Below are 17,303 nucleotides of genomic sequence, written 5' to 3' on the forward strand. Positions count from 1 at the left end.
GTAAGTAATAAGAACGTTTGTCATACAAACAGTGGTGCGCGCTAGAAGAGATTGGATTTAGTGGGCTGTTTTGGTTAAGAGTTCATTCCATTCCTTTAGAGCTTGGGTACTGGTTAATTAAGCAGTATAACCCATACCAAAACTGTATTGATCTTCTTGATGGTGAGAAGTTGTTCTAGAAGGTTTCTGATGTAAGATCAACATTTGGATTTCCAATAGGCCCTAAAACAGTTGAATTATCCAAAACTCATACTGAATCAGAAGAGTTTCAAGAGTTTTATGGCAAATGGAAACAACAACTTGGTATAAAATATGGACAAGTTACACTCAAAACGCTTGAGAATTGGTTGATAAATCATGATCATGGTGGTGATGAATTCAAGGTTAACTTTGTTGTGTTTGCTGTTTCTTTGCTAATGAGAAACACCCAAAAGCCTTTGGTTAATCATCATGTTTTGAAATCATTGATGAATGTTGATGAAATCAAAGATTACAATTGGTGTTCCTTTTTGTTAAAAAGTCTCCAAGAAAGCAAGATTGAGTGGGTGGAAAAGGAGACTCACTTCGGCGGGCCACTGTTGTTTTTAGAGGTAAGAAGTCTAAAAAAATATATTTGAAGTTCATAAATTAATTTAACATTGCAAGGTACGTTTTCATTCTCTTCTAATTAATTTTGTTTTTTAATTTTTTTTTACAGCTCATCTATGTTGATCGCGTTGTTCATGTGGAACGAAAAGTTGAAAGAGATTATTATACGTTGGTAGGTTGGACTAGTAGTTTGTTATCATTGAGATAGAAGGATGAGATGAAAAGCGGTATGTTTGGAAATGGTAAGTTGGAAGCACCAATGGAGGAGGTGGTTGACAATACAGGTGTCGAATCTGTCTATCAAACAAAGGACTACACCGAGGAGTATATTCTTGATCTTGCTAAATGTATAACTAGTTTAGCTCAGAACATATCATCTGTTAAGGCTAAGTTAGAAAAAGGAGCATCAATAATTAAGGAGAACAAGACTGCTAAGAAGCTCTGTGATCATGCATTTAGTTTACTCAATTTGTCAAATGAGCACAGCTCCGCTGATAGTGAAAGTTCTTTTGGTACTAATGTTGCTGATATTCCAGATGCTGTTCCTGCTGCTGAGAATGATGTTAGTAATCATCCTTTGGTTCTTGAAGCTTTGAATAATGTAAACATAACTTTAAAAAATAGTATTCAGGTTGAAAGCATGTCATTGAAGAGGCCGATTTTTTATACATACAAAAAGGTAAATATGTTGATCATATTTTTTTTATATTATGTTAACTTGGTGCTTAAGTGTATTGTTCATTATTTTGATACATTTCAACTACTCCAGAAGCCTTGTGCATTGAGAAAAGAAGGTGAATTAGTTTACAATGTGAATGAACATAACAAGGAAGAGGTGTCAAAAGAAGAGTCAGAGGAAAACAAAGTTAAAGCAGTTGAAAATGGAAATGAACACAAGAAGGAAGAGATGTCAAAAGGGGAGTCAGAGGAAGACAAAGTTGAATCAGTTGAAAATGGGAATGAAGATAACAAGGAAGACGTGTCGGAAGGGGAGTTTGAGGAAAACAAAGTTGAAAAAGTTGAAAATGGGAATGAAGACAACAAGGAAGAGGTGTCAGAAGGGGAGTGTGACAAAAACAAAACGTCTGATGATGACAAGAATGTACGAAATGATTCGAACCATCTTTACGTTGATAGTGACGGGGAGAATGAGGAAGAAGCTAATACGGATAATCTTATAAATACCCTTGTATGTAGCATGTTATCTGAAGATTATAGTGAAGAACCCAAGGTAACCAATCCCAATCCACGCTTAGATATTAGTACTGAACTTGATTTACTAAGAGGAGACACTGAGCCATGTACAGAGCCATCTGAGTTTCAGCACTATATTGCTGACTACGTCTACTACACCAAGGGAAAAGGCACTGTTCTTGCTAGGTATATTTTATTCTACTAATTATGTTTCTTTTATTTAATCATTCTGTACATTTCGTTTGGGTATTATGTGCATTATTAATAAAGATAATGTACATATGTGTAATTAACTGACTTGTTTTGTGTAACGTCTGAACCACTGAAAAGCTCTTTGAGTTTAAGAATGTCGTGGGTACCCGATATCTTTTTGCATCTCTAAAAACACCTCGGTATATAGCAGATGCTGTGGTTGATTGTTGGTCAGGTTACTTGAATTTCAATGAACTTGAAAGAAAATCTTCAGCACCACGTCGATTCTTTGCTTCAACCCTCATATTTGTAAGTAAAATTTTATTTCATTCTATATTACAATAATTTTATGTTATACAAGTGTATATTAATAGAATAATATTATGTTCTGTGTGTGCAACAAGCATTTCAAGGGCAAAGGAAATAATTCAAATTTGAAAGACAATTGGAAGTATTCAAGAAGCATCTTAGAAATGAGTTAAATCATGCTGGGATTATTGATGTGACAAAAGTTGATATGGTTAGCTCAAACAATATATATAGTCAATACATAGTGTTTTCTGCTGCTAATTTACTCTCGTAACAAGTTTTATGTCTTTTGTATCTTCTAATCTTTTCTTATATAAAACAGTTTTTTTTCCCAATAATATCCGACAAGCATTTTAACGTGTTCGTATTCAATATGGAGAAGAACAAGTTTGTCATTCTTGATAATCAACAAAGATGATGAAACCCCAAAACTCGTTATGGAAACAAACCTTGGAATATGGTAATTGTTCAGTTGCCTTTCATTGGTTATTTTTTCTTTTACAATGTCATATTTTTTGCACGGTCTCTCTAGACAGTTTGATCTGAATTTTTCCATGCAAAGAATGCTTTGGCGAATATTTCAATGACATTGGTGATTTGAAGGAAATAGTAAGAGCAATGGAGCCTGTTGTATTGAAAATGCCTTGGAGAAACCATCAAAATGTTGTTGATCGTGGTATTTACACAATGAAACACATGGAAACGCATACAAGGGGGTCGATATTGGACTTGTGGGTTGACAAAAAACAATGTAAGTTTCTAAACAATTTATATCCAATAATTGTAAATGTACTTTTGGTTTAATTAAATGATCTTTCTTAAAGTATTAAAAGCACGTTCTTGTTTATAAGTTACCTATCCTCAAGATATCTAACTTTTGTAGATGGATGGACTTCGAATATTGAGAATCAAATATCTTTGCACTTTGGTTTCATCCAAGTGCAACATTGTTTGTGATGACGTTTTAACAAAGGTGAAGCAGTATCAAGAGAAGCCCTTCCCAAAGAAACTGGATTCGTCTGATGAAGAATTCTACGAGGGTGATGAGACTGTTGGGGATGAAAAGATAGGAGAGGAGGTAGTTGGAAAGAAAGAGAAGAGTACCGATGATATTGGTGTCCCTGACAACAATGAGACTGTTAGGGTTAAGAAGAGAACACTGGAGGTAGGTTGTACAGAAGGGAATATACCAGATGGTAATGATGCTTGTGAGAACAATGGCAACATGACAGATGTGAGTAATACAAATGACATAGCTAGGATAAAAGACAAGAGTACAAATGAGCATAATCTGCTTGACAGTGCTGACACTACCAAGGGCAAAGTCATCAACAATGAAAATGTTCATGAACATGAAACAAGTCAACCAGAGTCTTTGAGAATCCTTGCAAATCGTAATTTACTAAGCACAGATACATGCATTATTACTCCTCTTACTGACTTTCAGAATTGAATTGCTGATTATGTGCCGTATAGTAGAGGAAAACATACCGATTTAGCCAGGTATATATATAGGTATATATATATATATATATATATATATATATATATATATATATATATATATATATATATATATATATATATATATATATATCTACTAATGTACAATATTTAAATTTAAAATGTTCAATATCCTGTTTTGAGTTAACACTGGTAGTCCTGAACCAGGGAACTTCTTGTGCATGTGGGTGACATTTCTCTTCGGCGTATTGAAATGGCAACGCTACGACAATCTAAGTATTTAACGAGTGATGTGATCGATTGTTGGGCAAAACTTTTGAATGCCAAGGAATCTAGAAGAAACTCTTCAGAGCCATATCGATTTTTTTTCACCACAGCTGTGTGTGTAAGTCAAATATTTATATAAACTTATTTCAACAAGTAAATTTTGTAATGTTTTTTCCCTTGATTAACATCATAAACTTTACTTGTCTTGCATACAGATGATGCTTCAAGGAGAACTGGACACTGTTGAAAATTTTATGGTGATTAAGGATATAATGAAAGAAGAGTTTACCCAATTCTCGGTTAACCCAGATAGAATTGATTTGGTTAGCATCGACAATATACACTCTTTCTGAATGTTATATTTAATTTATTTGTTTCCTAATTAAATCTTTTAAAATCTACAGTTCTTCTTCCCAGTTATATATAAAAGGCATTACCATTTACTAGTCATTGATAGCAACAAGTATAAGTTCATCATCATTGATAATGTGCATCGTGACGGAAAACTAGAAGAATTTTTCCACGATAGACCACTGTCTTTTAGAAGATTTTATGCTCTCTTTTGCTTAATAGCACTACATGTTGTTTCTATTCATTATTGTGAATGTACAATGACTTTACATAGAGTGTACCTTCCCCAAAAATATGGTCTGTCTTAATTTTCTTATTTTTGTGATATTGTAGCTCATAATTATTAGTGTCCTAATGTTTTTTTCCATCCTTCCCCGCCAGCGTAATGTTCTAGCAGAATACTTGAAAGACATCGGTGTTTCAAAGGTAAAAGTTGCCCCCATCAAAAAACTGCAGCCTATTCTTGCAAAGATGAAGTGGAGGAACAACACTAACAAGACTGATTGTCGTTTTTACGTTATGAGACATATGGAGACATTTAAGGGTAATCTAAGTTGGACCTGTGGGCTTAAAAAAGGCGATCTGAGTTTCAGAAGTAATACAATTATTTTTAATACATAATTCAGTACACATTTTTACATGTTCTAACCCCTTGTTTTCTTTACTTTCCTAGGATGCTCCCCTACTGATTCTGCGGAAGAAATACATTTCATATATGATTTCAACAGAAGGCAATGTATGTTTTGATGCTGTACTAAAGAAGGCAATGGATTTCCGTTCAAACCCACTGCCATGGGAAGAATACGACGATGAAGATGAGGAAGATGCTGAATTCAAGCCGTAAAAACTTTTTTAGTTTCGTTTGTGACATGTGTGTGAGTAATGTAACATATATTGAGGAAGCTACGAGTCGAACAACCTGAAGTTTGAAAAAATTTTAATTCAAGAGAGTGTTATATTCCGGAAACAAATTTCAATAAAGTTTATTATGTTCTCTCAGAACAACAATAATGTTTATTGTGCAAAACGCCTTAAAATTATTGTACTCAGGGAAAACAATTCCAATCAAGTTGATGATGTCCCTGCAGAACAACAATAATGATCCTTTAATACAAATGTAATATAATTTGGCTATAAGAGTAATGTACTTTGGCAGTGAAATCGAATTGTACATACAAGCCTTTAAGAATGTTCCTTGCAGAACAACAATAATGATCCTATAATACAAATGTAATATACTTTGGCTATAAGAGTAATGTACTTTGGCCTTTAAGAATGTTCCTTGCAGAACAACAATAATGATCCTTTAATACAAATGTAATATACTTTGCCTATAAGAGTAATGTACTTTGGCAGTAAAATCGAATTGTACATACAAGCCTTTAAGAATGTTCTCGTAGTGTATATTATGGATGTCTATCCTTGAATCAAAAATTTGCACCTTCCACTTCGTTATCAGATTCATCTTCTTCATCGTCGTCCTCCACATCATCAGATTCATCTCCTTCATCGTCGTCATCTTCATGGTGGTATTTGGTGAATATGCAACAAAATGTAAATTAAATATTAGATTTTCTAAGGAGAAAATGGCCAAAATGAACAACTAAATTGATATACATTCAATGTTAACCAAATATACATTGCTGAAATTCTCATCTGTGCCTTCAGAACAACCATAATGTTCATTGCACAAAGAGCTTATGTGCCTCCATATAAGAGTCATGATTTTGGAAGGTAAACATTATGCGCTATACTTGTATAATTTAATAATTATTTAACATTAATGTAATATGCTTTAACAAGAAACCAAATTATACATACCTTTCAGATGGTTTGTTTCTTTGCAAGTCCTAGAGTTGTGTCCTTGGCGGCCACATATTTTGCAGTACCTCTTCTCTTTTCCTCTCTTCTTTAGGGCTTTTAACATTTGTGATTCAATTCTCTTGCCCTTGGTCCTACCCTTGTTTTTAGATTTTTTAGGAACATAAATCACCAACTTATGAGGTATTTTGCAGCCTACGTACTTTTCTATTTCTTTCATCTTGTCTTTCTTCTTTGCTGGAACACTTCTGTTACTAATCATATCCAATCTAATATCTCTCAGTTTTTCAATCAAAAGCTTCATGTCGTTATCATCACACTCAGCTACGCTGACACAAGAATACACCTCTTACCACAACTCAGTACTCAAACTTTTCCGGTCAGAAAACTTTTGAGAGACATCTACCAGTTTGCCATCTTTATCAAAGACAGGCTTACTCATTGTAGCTTTTGTCCATCTTTGCATTATGTATTGTTCTGGTATTTTCTGAAAATCTTGGTTGTGTAGAATCCAAAGGCAGTGCCTGCACAACAAGCCCATTCTCTGAAACATAGAACAGGAACAAGTAATCTCCATGTTATCTGGTGAATATGCTACGTTCCGTGACTTATTTGGCATCTGCAAGTCTGTTAGAATATATATTTTTGTCTCATCAATCTTCTCCACATCTTTAAAACGGCAATCAGACAAAGCTGCAACCAATTCTGTTTGGAAGTCTTTGAAAATGTTGTGCGAGTATATTTCAGAAGCATGGACTTCAAGGTTTGACTTTGTTTTCCGTGGGATTTCAGAGTGTTTGTTGTCACTGTTCAACTTGGACTGCTTGTGTCTTTGTGCTTCCAATGCACTCTCATAGCACACCCAAAACTCAACAAGGGTCAAATGAGGTGTGAGGAACCTGTCAAAGAAACTGTTTTCACTCTCAGACCTAGAAGTAACCCTCATCAAGCCAGACATTGAAACATCTTTAAAATAGGCAGGGATCCACTGTTCCCTGAGATCGTACAAATCTGAAAACCATTCGTGTTCTATAAGTTGATAATCAGTCATTATCTTCCCCCGTTGTTCTTCGAATTCATCAGACTCAAGTTGGTTGTTCCAAACACACCTATTAAGCCTGGTCTAAAAATCCTCATCTTGAAATAGTTGATAACTGACTTTTTCTCTTAGTTTCTTCATTATGTGCCACATGCATAGTCTGTGTGTTGACTCCTTAAACACTTCCGGGACTACCGACTTCATTGATTTGTCCTGATCAGTAATTATAATTCTCGGCTGGCATCCGCCCATTGCTTCCAAAAATGTCTTGAACAGCCATGTGTAACACTTAATACTTTCATCACCTATCAACCCAGCTCCAAAGGTTATGCACCTTTTGTGGTGATCAACTCCTGTAAAAGGCACAAACACCATATCGTACTTGTTTGTTCCATATGTAGCATCTGCTGATAACACCTCACCGAACAGCATGTAGTTCTTTATGCAGATCGGATCTGCCCAAAACACTCCAGCCAAGCACTTGTTTTCATCTACTATAAAATCAAAGTAAAATGAACTGCATGTGTCTTTTTTCCCAATAAGATTCTCAACAAACATTTGCGCATCAAAATTACCAATGTAGGTTTTTATGTCCCTGACAAAGTTTTTGAAATCAACCTCAGTAGCACCAATGTTGTCGTAACCTCCACACAGCTCCTTCCAACCTCTATAGGGTTTCACACCACCTAGTTTTAGCACCTTTAACTTTGGGACAAATTGTTTCTGTACCTTTGTCATTTTTCGGTTTCCTTTCAAGAATATTGTAGATTCAGGCGAAGCAAGTGGATGGTTATGGGCTTCATCGAATCTGGTAACAATATAAGTTCCATTTTCTTGGTATTTGAACTGCACTAATGCACGACAGTCAATTCTTGTAATCGGCCTCATACGGCTTATGTCTGTCACATCAGATTGTGCATCATTGTCAGCAGTATCAGTATTAGTATCAGTCCTCTTCCTTTTCCTACTTTCCTTTACATCTTGCCTATTGCAGACAACATTCCTTAATGCAAAACTGTTTGGTAACTCATTGCCTTTAATCCTTTTTGTTGTTGCAAGTCTTGGCGTAAACCCACAGATTGTACAATATTCTTTGTAGAATAACTCTGCTGATTCCAGTGTTTCGAATACTTGTCCTACTTTAGGTTTCTTTTCCTCTGGACAGAATGGAATGTACTGGAGTGCATTTAATGTTTCAATTCTTGTTCTTGGTGTTTTAAAGTTGTTATTTGTAGAACAAGATGTAGTTGCATCACTTGTACTCATTGTCTGCTTCAACAGTAGTTAAGTAAGTAAGTATATTGAATATTATTGCATCAATAATGCAGTAATCCAATTCTAATATGCTCTACAAAAATTGGTAATTTATTTCGTACAAATAAAGGTTCATATATAATGTATTCCTGCCAATGTCCATTATCATGCCTTTAAAGGAACATTTATTTTACTGGTAATGTTCATAGGAAATATTGTTGTCCATTTTGATATAGCATATATAAAATGTATTGAATGGTAATGACAGTAAACAAACAAATAGACATAATACTATTTCATTAATATTAGAAAAATATTTACAAAAGCCATTTAAGGCTTTCAAAAGCATAAAGCCTACTAAGGCTTATACTGAAAAAAAAAAACACAAGATAATACAAAATAACAATAAACTAGAAAACTTACTTAATATATTTCTAAACTAATCTAACAGTCGGAGTCATAATAACCCTCATCACCAGACTGCTCCTCAATTTCATATTCTTGTCTGTATCTTTCATATTGTCGTGCTTGTTGTTTATGATGTCTAATTATTTCTTCACGACTAGACATAGTCGTGCAAAGGCAGTATCTTTCAAGGACCCGATTATTCTTTGTGACAGTGATTATTCTATTTTCATTTCCCCGAACCGCGTTTCGGTAATAATCCCTAGCAATTACCCTTGGCTCGGTCCCTATAAGGAACCACCTTGACCAGGCCTTGCACACCTCGGCCATGTTTTTCTTTTCTTCCCTCCCAAGTCGGTCAAAAAAAAATCCGGAGCAATGCCTGAGTAGTAAGGAAAGGATGTAAAGGACGACTGTGTGATGGTACATCCATCTCCACAGGGAATCTCTTCTCCATCAAACCAGTTTGAAGAAAACTGGCTTACTTTCCATTGCCAATAATTATCCACGAAATTTTGTTTGTGAGCATCATTCTTGTAGTGGACTATTGTGCATTTTGAGTAAGACATTGTTTTTTTTTAAGAAAATTAAGTAGTTTTCTGGAGAGATTAAAAGTTTTAGTTATTGGAGGTTTTAGAAATGAAGGTAAGATGGAAAAGTGGTTGTGTACTCTTGGGTTTATATAGTGGATTAATTGAGTATAAGAGATTAAATTTTGTGAACAGTTGTGTCTTTTCAACTGCCACAAACATAATCATGGTAATTAATAAATTGGGTGAAGTTATCTATGTTACTTAAATCTCTTGCATAAAACAGTATATGCACATTATGAAAATACGTAATGGACATTTGAATTAAACTGAAAGCACATTTATTTTCCAAATAATGTTCCATGTTCTTTTTTAAATAATTTAATGTACCTTTAAATATAATATAATGTACATTTTCCAAACAGTGCTTAATGATATTTTAGTTGCACCTAATTATCAGAAAATGCAAATTATGAATATAGATAGTGGACAATTTATTTGATGGAACATGTTTTTTTATAATTAATATAATGTACATTTAGAAGTAATATTCAAATTAATGTGAATAGTTGTGTCTTTTCACCACATAAGCAAGTTACAAACTGTCATTTGACTTATTGTGACTTATTGTGAACAGTTGCAAGACCACTTGTAAAAGGTAATAATTACTTGCACATCCTTATTATATATAATGCACATTTCACTAAGACTGATTGGACATTTCCTTATGAAACGTGTATATCACAACACAACACATTATTTTTACATGCAAAATTACTTTTTCAGTTACTTCAAATTGCACACTTTTTCTTTCTCATTATTTTTACATTTTTTCTCACCACAAAGTACATTTGCATTTATCATCTTCCTAAAATCAAACAAACAAACTATAAACCCTAATTTAACACTTTTCATTATAAAATTAATGTTTTTGTGGTTCTGGACATTAAATCTAGTTAACTAAATTTAATCAAATCCGAAATTAAGTTGAATTTGATTAAATTCAACTTTAACATCATCATAAAATCAATTCAACAATGATTCAGAAAAGAATTAAATAACATTGAATGAACATACCTCAATATTGACTGTAGAAAACAATAATTCCAGATGAATGACGAAATCAATTCCGATTTTCCTTACAAAGTTTTGATCTTGAAATAACTGAATAGCTGATGAATGCAAAAGTTTGAACAAATTGACTTTGATTTGCGCTTCGAACACAGCAATTGATGATGAATAACCGATTTTAGATCACTAAATTTGATGTCGAATAACAAAAATTTACAAATAAAGGAAGGATTAATGATGAAATCGATTGATTTTGTTTCGTGTGGTTTGATTTTGTTACGTAGGCTTGATATTGCTCACATGTACATTCTTATTTTTTGTTTTCCGCAAAACTATAAAAAAAGCGCGCGTCTAATCTCAACCGTCAGATAATTTGATGGACGGTTGAGAGCTCTTCTCACGGTTCTCACGATAAGCCCCGTTCTCACCGGAACACTACCCTTATTATTATTATTATTATTATTATTATTATTTTTTTTTTTTTTTATTATTATAAGGATGCGCGCAACTTTCATTAAAAGAAAAATAAAAGTTTACATGAAATTGGTGGGGAGCCGAGATAAAAGTTTAAATAAAAGCTTTGATTATTATTATTATTATTATTATTATTATTATTATTATTATTATTATTATTATTATTATTATTATTATTATTATTATTATTATTATTATTATTATTATTATTATTAAAAGTTTAAAAGAAAAATAAAATTTTAAATAAAAGCTTTTATTATTATTATTATTATTATTAAATTTTTTTTTTTTTGCAAGAAAGTTATAATCCTTTTATTCATCCATTATGGGAAAAAAACAAAAGGATATACATCTCGACAAAAAATATATCCACTATGCCTAACAGGATTTAGGCTAAGTATGAGTGAGATTAGTTACAATTCGACTATTGCCTGGAAAAACATGCATCAAATTAACACTGCTAGTGAACTTAATGCTACGAACAATCTGATCAGGCGAGCTTTCTTTGCCAGTAAAGATTCTCAGATTTCTCTACTTCCAAATAGCATAAACAGCACTATTTAGACAGCAAAGGAACCAAGCGCATTTCCAGTGTCTCTTGCTGCTCCTCTGTTGACACCAGATCAATTCCTACTGATACTTACAGCTCCTGCCAGTAATACCCATCCACTGCAGTAAACCTGTCCAGACTTGCCTAGAGAAAGTACACTTGAAAAACAAGTGGTTATGGGTTTCATTTGCCTGCTTACAGAGTATGCATCTATTAGGGATCATAAACCCTTTTGTGATCAAGAGGTCCACAGTGGCTAGCCTGCGTTGAGTGGCTAGAGAAGCAATAATGCCTTGCCTTGGTATAACAGCACGACAATGAAAAGCTTTTAGCCAAGAGAGACAAGGATATTTAGGTTTAAACCATTTATATGCTTCCTTGACACTAAAATTACCACCCTTTACTCAGCTATGCATTAATGCTTTTGCAGCAGGAATAGAGTTAGTGCAGTGAACCATCTCATCTTTCACACAGAGAATGCTCCTGAAACTTTCAGAATGATGAGGCTTCTGACAGCTTCCCAAATAGTAACTGCAGAGAGATTGTAGGCCTTATTCCAAGCAGACCAAGCCCCTTCGTGATTATGATCTAACACCCAAATCCATTTGGCCAGTAATGCTTTATTCGAGGAAAGAAGTTCTTTAACATCAAACCCCCCCTTCCTCCCTAGGAGAGCAAAAACTAGACCAGCTTTTCATGACTAATCGCCTCTGATGCTCCTCAATATTCCAGAAAAAGTTCTTACACATTCTATTAATTTGCTTAATTATACTTTTGGGTAGCAAGGCACTTGCACACCAGAAATTTTCAAGCCCAAAAATGACAGAGGTAATTAGTTGAAGTTTACCAGCATAAGAGAGAATTTTTGAAGACCAATGCTGCAAAGAGTGCTGTATTTTCCTGATCAAAACTCCATACATATCTACTGTTGTTCTAGCAGTGTTCAATGGCAGGCCAAGATACCTGAAGGGGAAGCTGCCTTCAGAAAACCCAGTCTCCAGCAGGATTTGGTCCCTAATTTCAGTCTTAACACCTCCAAAATATATCTCAGTTTTGTCTGTATTGGCTTGAAGACCAGACCAAGCAGCAAAATTATTCAATGTGTCCAGAACAACTTTTACTGAGGGAACATCACCCCTGGTGAAGACCATGAGGTCATCAGTAAAAATTAAGTGGGTCAGACCAATCTTGCTGTATTTTGGGTGATAGGACACATGGGGATTAGTGCAAATGATCCTTAGGTATCTGGATAAAATCTCCATACGAGGGACAAACAAATAGGGGGAGAGAGGGTCTCCCTGTCTTATCCCACTTTTTCTTGAAAGAAACCTTGAACTGTCCCATTTATTTTTAAAGAAAACAAGGAACTTGAGACACACCCCATGATCCAGGAGATAAAAATTGCTGGGAATTTGTAAGCTTTAAGCATGGTTTCAATAAACTTCCACTGAAGTGTATCAAAAGCTTTCCTGATGTCAACCTTAATAAGGCACCTGGGAGTGAGATACTTCCTCCCATAACCTTTAACTAAAGACTGAGATAGCATGATATTCTCGTGTATATTTCTACCCTGAACAAACGCAGCTTGCTCATAACCAATCAGATGAGGAAGAGTGCTTTGCAGTCTTTTTGAGAGTACCTTGCTAACAGTTTGATAAAAGGTAGTGCAACGGGAAATGGGCCTAAAATCAAGAACAGATTCACACACCTTCTTCTTAGGAATCAGAGCAATCAGAGTTACATTTGCTTGTTTACTCATTCTACCAGTGGTGAAGAAAGAAGTGGCAGCGTTACAGAAATCAGCACCCACTAAATCCCAGTTGTCCTTAAAGAAAGCAGACGAAAACCCATCTGGACCTGGGCTTTTATCTGATCCTATAGCAAATAAAGCATCTCTAATTTCATCATGTAGGACAGGTCTGATGAGATCATCCATTGTATGGCTTTGGACACAGGAGCCTTTCTGAATAAAATCAGCATCAATAGGGGAAACATCTTGGTGTGTGCCCAGCAAATGTTGATAGTAATCCACAAAACCTTCTGCAACATCATTTAGCCCTACCCTATCATGACCCAACCTATCTTTTATATGTCCAAGAATTTGATGTTGAGTCCTCTCATCAATTTTAGCATAGAAAAATTTGGATGAACAATCATTATTCGCAATATTTTGAATTTTGGCCTTTTGCTGGAGTATAGACTTTTCAATCCTTTTAAATTTGCAATACCTGTGAATCAAATCCTTCTCAACTACAATAAGATCAGGAGAAAGGGGATTGGCTTGCAAATTCAGTTGACAGGTAGAAAGCTCCTCCTTAATGAGCTTGACCTGACTAAAAATACTAGTATAATGAATTCTATTAAGCGTCTGAAGCCCACCTCTAACATTTTTCAGTTTTGCAAAAAGCTTAAATTGAAGAGATCCAGCCACAGGAACCTCCCAAGCAGTCTCTAAAGTGTCTTTATATTGGGGGTGATCCATCCAGCAATTGAGGAAACTGAACCTACTCTTTCTAGGAGGATCAACAAACATAGTCACCACCACAGGGGAGTGGTCAGAGACCCATGAGGCCATAAAATTTGCAGAAGTGGCAGGGAACTTGAGTAACCAGGAAGGATTGGCCAGAGCCCTATCCAACATAGACCAAACCCTAGTAGTAGCATCTTGCTTATTAGTTCAAGTAAGTCCACACCCTGAACCAGTAATATCATCCAAGCAACAGTCATAAAGGCAAGAATTAAAATCCAAGATGTCAGCTAATACAGGAGAAGAATTACTGATCCTCTCATCAACATCCTTAACTACATTAAAATCCCCAAGCACGATCCAAGGACCCACTGAGGCTTTAAAACTGACCAGATTCGTCCAAAGACTGTCCCTACCTCTAGCTTCATAGTAAGCGTAGACCATTGTCAGATTGAATTTCTGACAAGTAGCATTATGATATACCTCACAGTGAATGCATTGAGCTTGAATAGTAAGGGGGACCACTACCACAGTGGTAGGATTCCATAAGAGCCAGATTCTGCCATTTTCATGGGAATCATAGTTGCAATAGAAATTATAAGTACCAAAGTAACTCTGAAGAATTTTTTTAGCATTTTTCCTTTTTATTCTAGTTTCTAGGATACCGATGATATCCAAATTATTCATCCACAAGAAGTCCTTAACTTCTTGCAGTTTGAGGGGGTCATTACTCCCCCTAATGTTCCAGGATGCAATCTTCATGTACCACCTTTATCAGGAGGCTCCCCATCCCCTAAGCTACCTGTCTTATTATTATTATTATTATTATTATTATTATTATTATTATTATTATTATTATTATTATTATTATTATTATTATTATTATTATTATTATTATTATTATTATTATTATTATTATTATTATTATTATTATTATTATTATTATTATTATTATTATTATTATTATTATTATTATTATTATTATTATTATTATTATTATTATTATTATTATTATTATTATTATTATTATTATTATTATTATTATTATTATTATTATTATTATTATTATTATTATTATTATTATTATTATTATTATTATTATTATTATTATTATTATTATTATTATTATTATTATTATTATTATTATTATTATTATTATTATTATTATTATTATTATTGTTATTGTTATTATTATTATTGTTGTTGTTGTTATTATTATTATTATTATTGTTATTGTTATTATTATTATTGTTGTTGTTATTATTATTATTATTGTTCTTGTTGTTGTTCTTGTTGTTGTTGTTGTTGTTGTTGTTGTTCTTGTTGTTGTTGTTGTTGTTGTTGTTGTTGTTGTTGTTGTTGTTGTTGTTGTTGTTGTTGTTGTTGTTGTTGTTGTTGTTGTTGTTGTTGTTGTTGTTGTTGTTGTTGTTGTTGTTGTTCTTGTTGTTGTTATTACTACTATTATTACTACTACTACTACTACTACTACTACTATTATTATTATTATTATAAAGGATGCGCGCAGCTTTCATTAAAATGAAAATAAAAATTTACATGAAATTGGTGGGGAGCCGAGAGACAATCTGGGCTCCCACACCCTTAGCAACAACAGAGCTAAGTCTAATAAAAATGTAAGCGGACATCCGAGCCCCCGCATCCTGAGATACCGAGAATTTCTGGATCCGCTTGAGCAAGGCAACAACATCCGAACCCAGCTCCCCATGTGAAGAGAAAGAGAAAGGAAGAAAACCATAGCCCGCTGCCGCGCACAAATCCCTGACTTAGCACACTTACGCTGAGCAGCATCAACGACAACCCGGCTAGGCACAAAATCCGCCATCCCAGTCTGAGTCAAAGGAGAAGACCCTGTCAAGTCAACGCACACATCACGCCCTCTGTCCCAAGAATACGGTTTAAGATTTAAGAATGGAACACAAAATAACAACTTTTTCCCTTTTTTACATCAAACTAGTTCTAATTTAAAATTTCACAAGGTTAAATAAAAATTTAATTCATCTTTTTTTGATCAAATTGCTATGCTTAGTGTGTGACTCGTTGTTTTTTACTATAATTAAGCCTAAGTAAGCTAAGAACCCGTAATATGAAGTATGAACTAATAATGAATACTGAATTAACTATAAAAATTAATAACCAACTCATCGCATCACATTATCTGGATCCAAATAAACGGTAAAGATATGCTTTTCTAATCCTATCGTTGCAACAACTGAATTTTTTTAGCATTAAAAAATCTGATGAATTTTAAGAAAAAAGGATACGGATAAATGGAAAGGTGAGAGAAAGAAAAAAAGTATTATTATTATTAATTTTTTTTTTGTGCAAGAAATTTATAGTCCTTTTTATTCATCCATTGAGGGGAAGAAAAAGGACAAAGATTTCATTACAAGCATATCCACTTAGGCTAAGAAATCAAAGCCTATTGTGCCTACTAGCCACATGGGCATAGTGTATAGCAGAATTTTTTCCTAGGATGCGAGTACTAACAGTAGATTTGATTACATAAACTATTTGCTCTATCTCTGTCTCTCTACCCTTGAAGATTCGAGCATTTCGTTCTGCCCAGATGTAGTAACAAGCTGCTGCAATACTACTCCTCCACCAGCCATTCTTCTAATGTCAACGTTTACTCTTGTGCATACTCCAGAGTAATTCAGTAGTGCAATCATATCCTCTACCCTCAATATCTAGCCACTGAAGGAGGGCAGTCCAAATAGCATGTGAGAAGGGGCAACTGAAGAACAAGTGAGCATGGGTCTCCATTGCTTGCTTACATAAGATGCATCTATTTGGTATGATCATTCCTCGACCAATGAGATTATCTACTGTCGCCAACTGCTGTTGAATTACCAGGGAAGTGACAAGGCTATGACTAGGGAGGATAAACTGATGCTGTAAAGCTTGAGCCCATGGTAGATGAGCATGAGCAGTCCTAAACCAGTTATAAGCCATATCTATTTTAAACTTGCCATGGACAGACCAAGAGGAAAGTAGCTGATGAGCGGCATACTGAGAACCAGTCCTCTGAAGAATTTAATTCTTTACAGTGATGATGCTCTTGAGACTTTCAGAATGCCTATCCTTACTTACTAGATCCCAGAAAACCGTATTGGGGAAATTATAGGCATGAGTCCAGGTAAACCAGAGGCCAGTTTGTTTGTGGATGATGAGCCAAAGCCATTTAGCCACCAATGCTTTATTCCATGAAAGGAGTTCTCTAATGTCAAAACCTCCCTCATTCCAGCTTGTACAAATGCTTTTCCAGCTTTTAAAGATCATTCTCCTGCTGCCATCCTCAGAATTCCTGAA

At 34.5% G+C, this 17,303-nt stretch overlaps 1 protein-coding gene across 1 annotated transcript; it reads right to left on the minus strand.

Annotated features, from left to right (window-relative positions):
- Positions 1 to 7,309: 7,309 nt before the first annotated feature.
- LOC141647944 (protein FAR1-RELATED SEQUENCE 5-like) lies at positions 7,310 to 8,491 on the minus strand. The gene has a single exon (XM_074456326.1). It carries the CDS (start codon positions 8,489 to 8,491, stop codon positions 7,310 to 7,312), a length of 1,182 nt encoding a protein of 393 aa, XP_074312427.1.
- Positions 8,492 to 17,303: the final 8,812 nt, after the last annotated feature.

This window comes from Silene latifolia, chromosome 1, assembly GCF_048544455.1.
Source record: "Silene latifolia isolate original U9 population chromosome 1, ASM4854445v1, whole genome shotgun sequence".
NCBI lineage: Eukaryota > Viridiplantae > Streptophyta > Magnoliopsida > Caryophyllales > Caryophyllaceae > Silene > Silene latifolia.

Excerpts from the sequence above, each read along its gene's own strand:
- LOC141647944 (XM_074456326.1), bottom strand. The coding sequence starts at position 8,491 with ATGAGTACAAGTGATGCAACTACATCTTGTTCTACAAATAACAACTTT.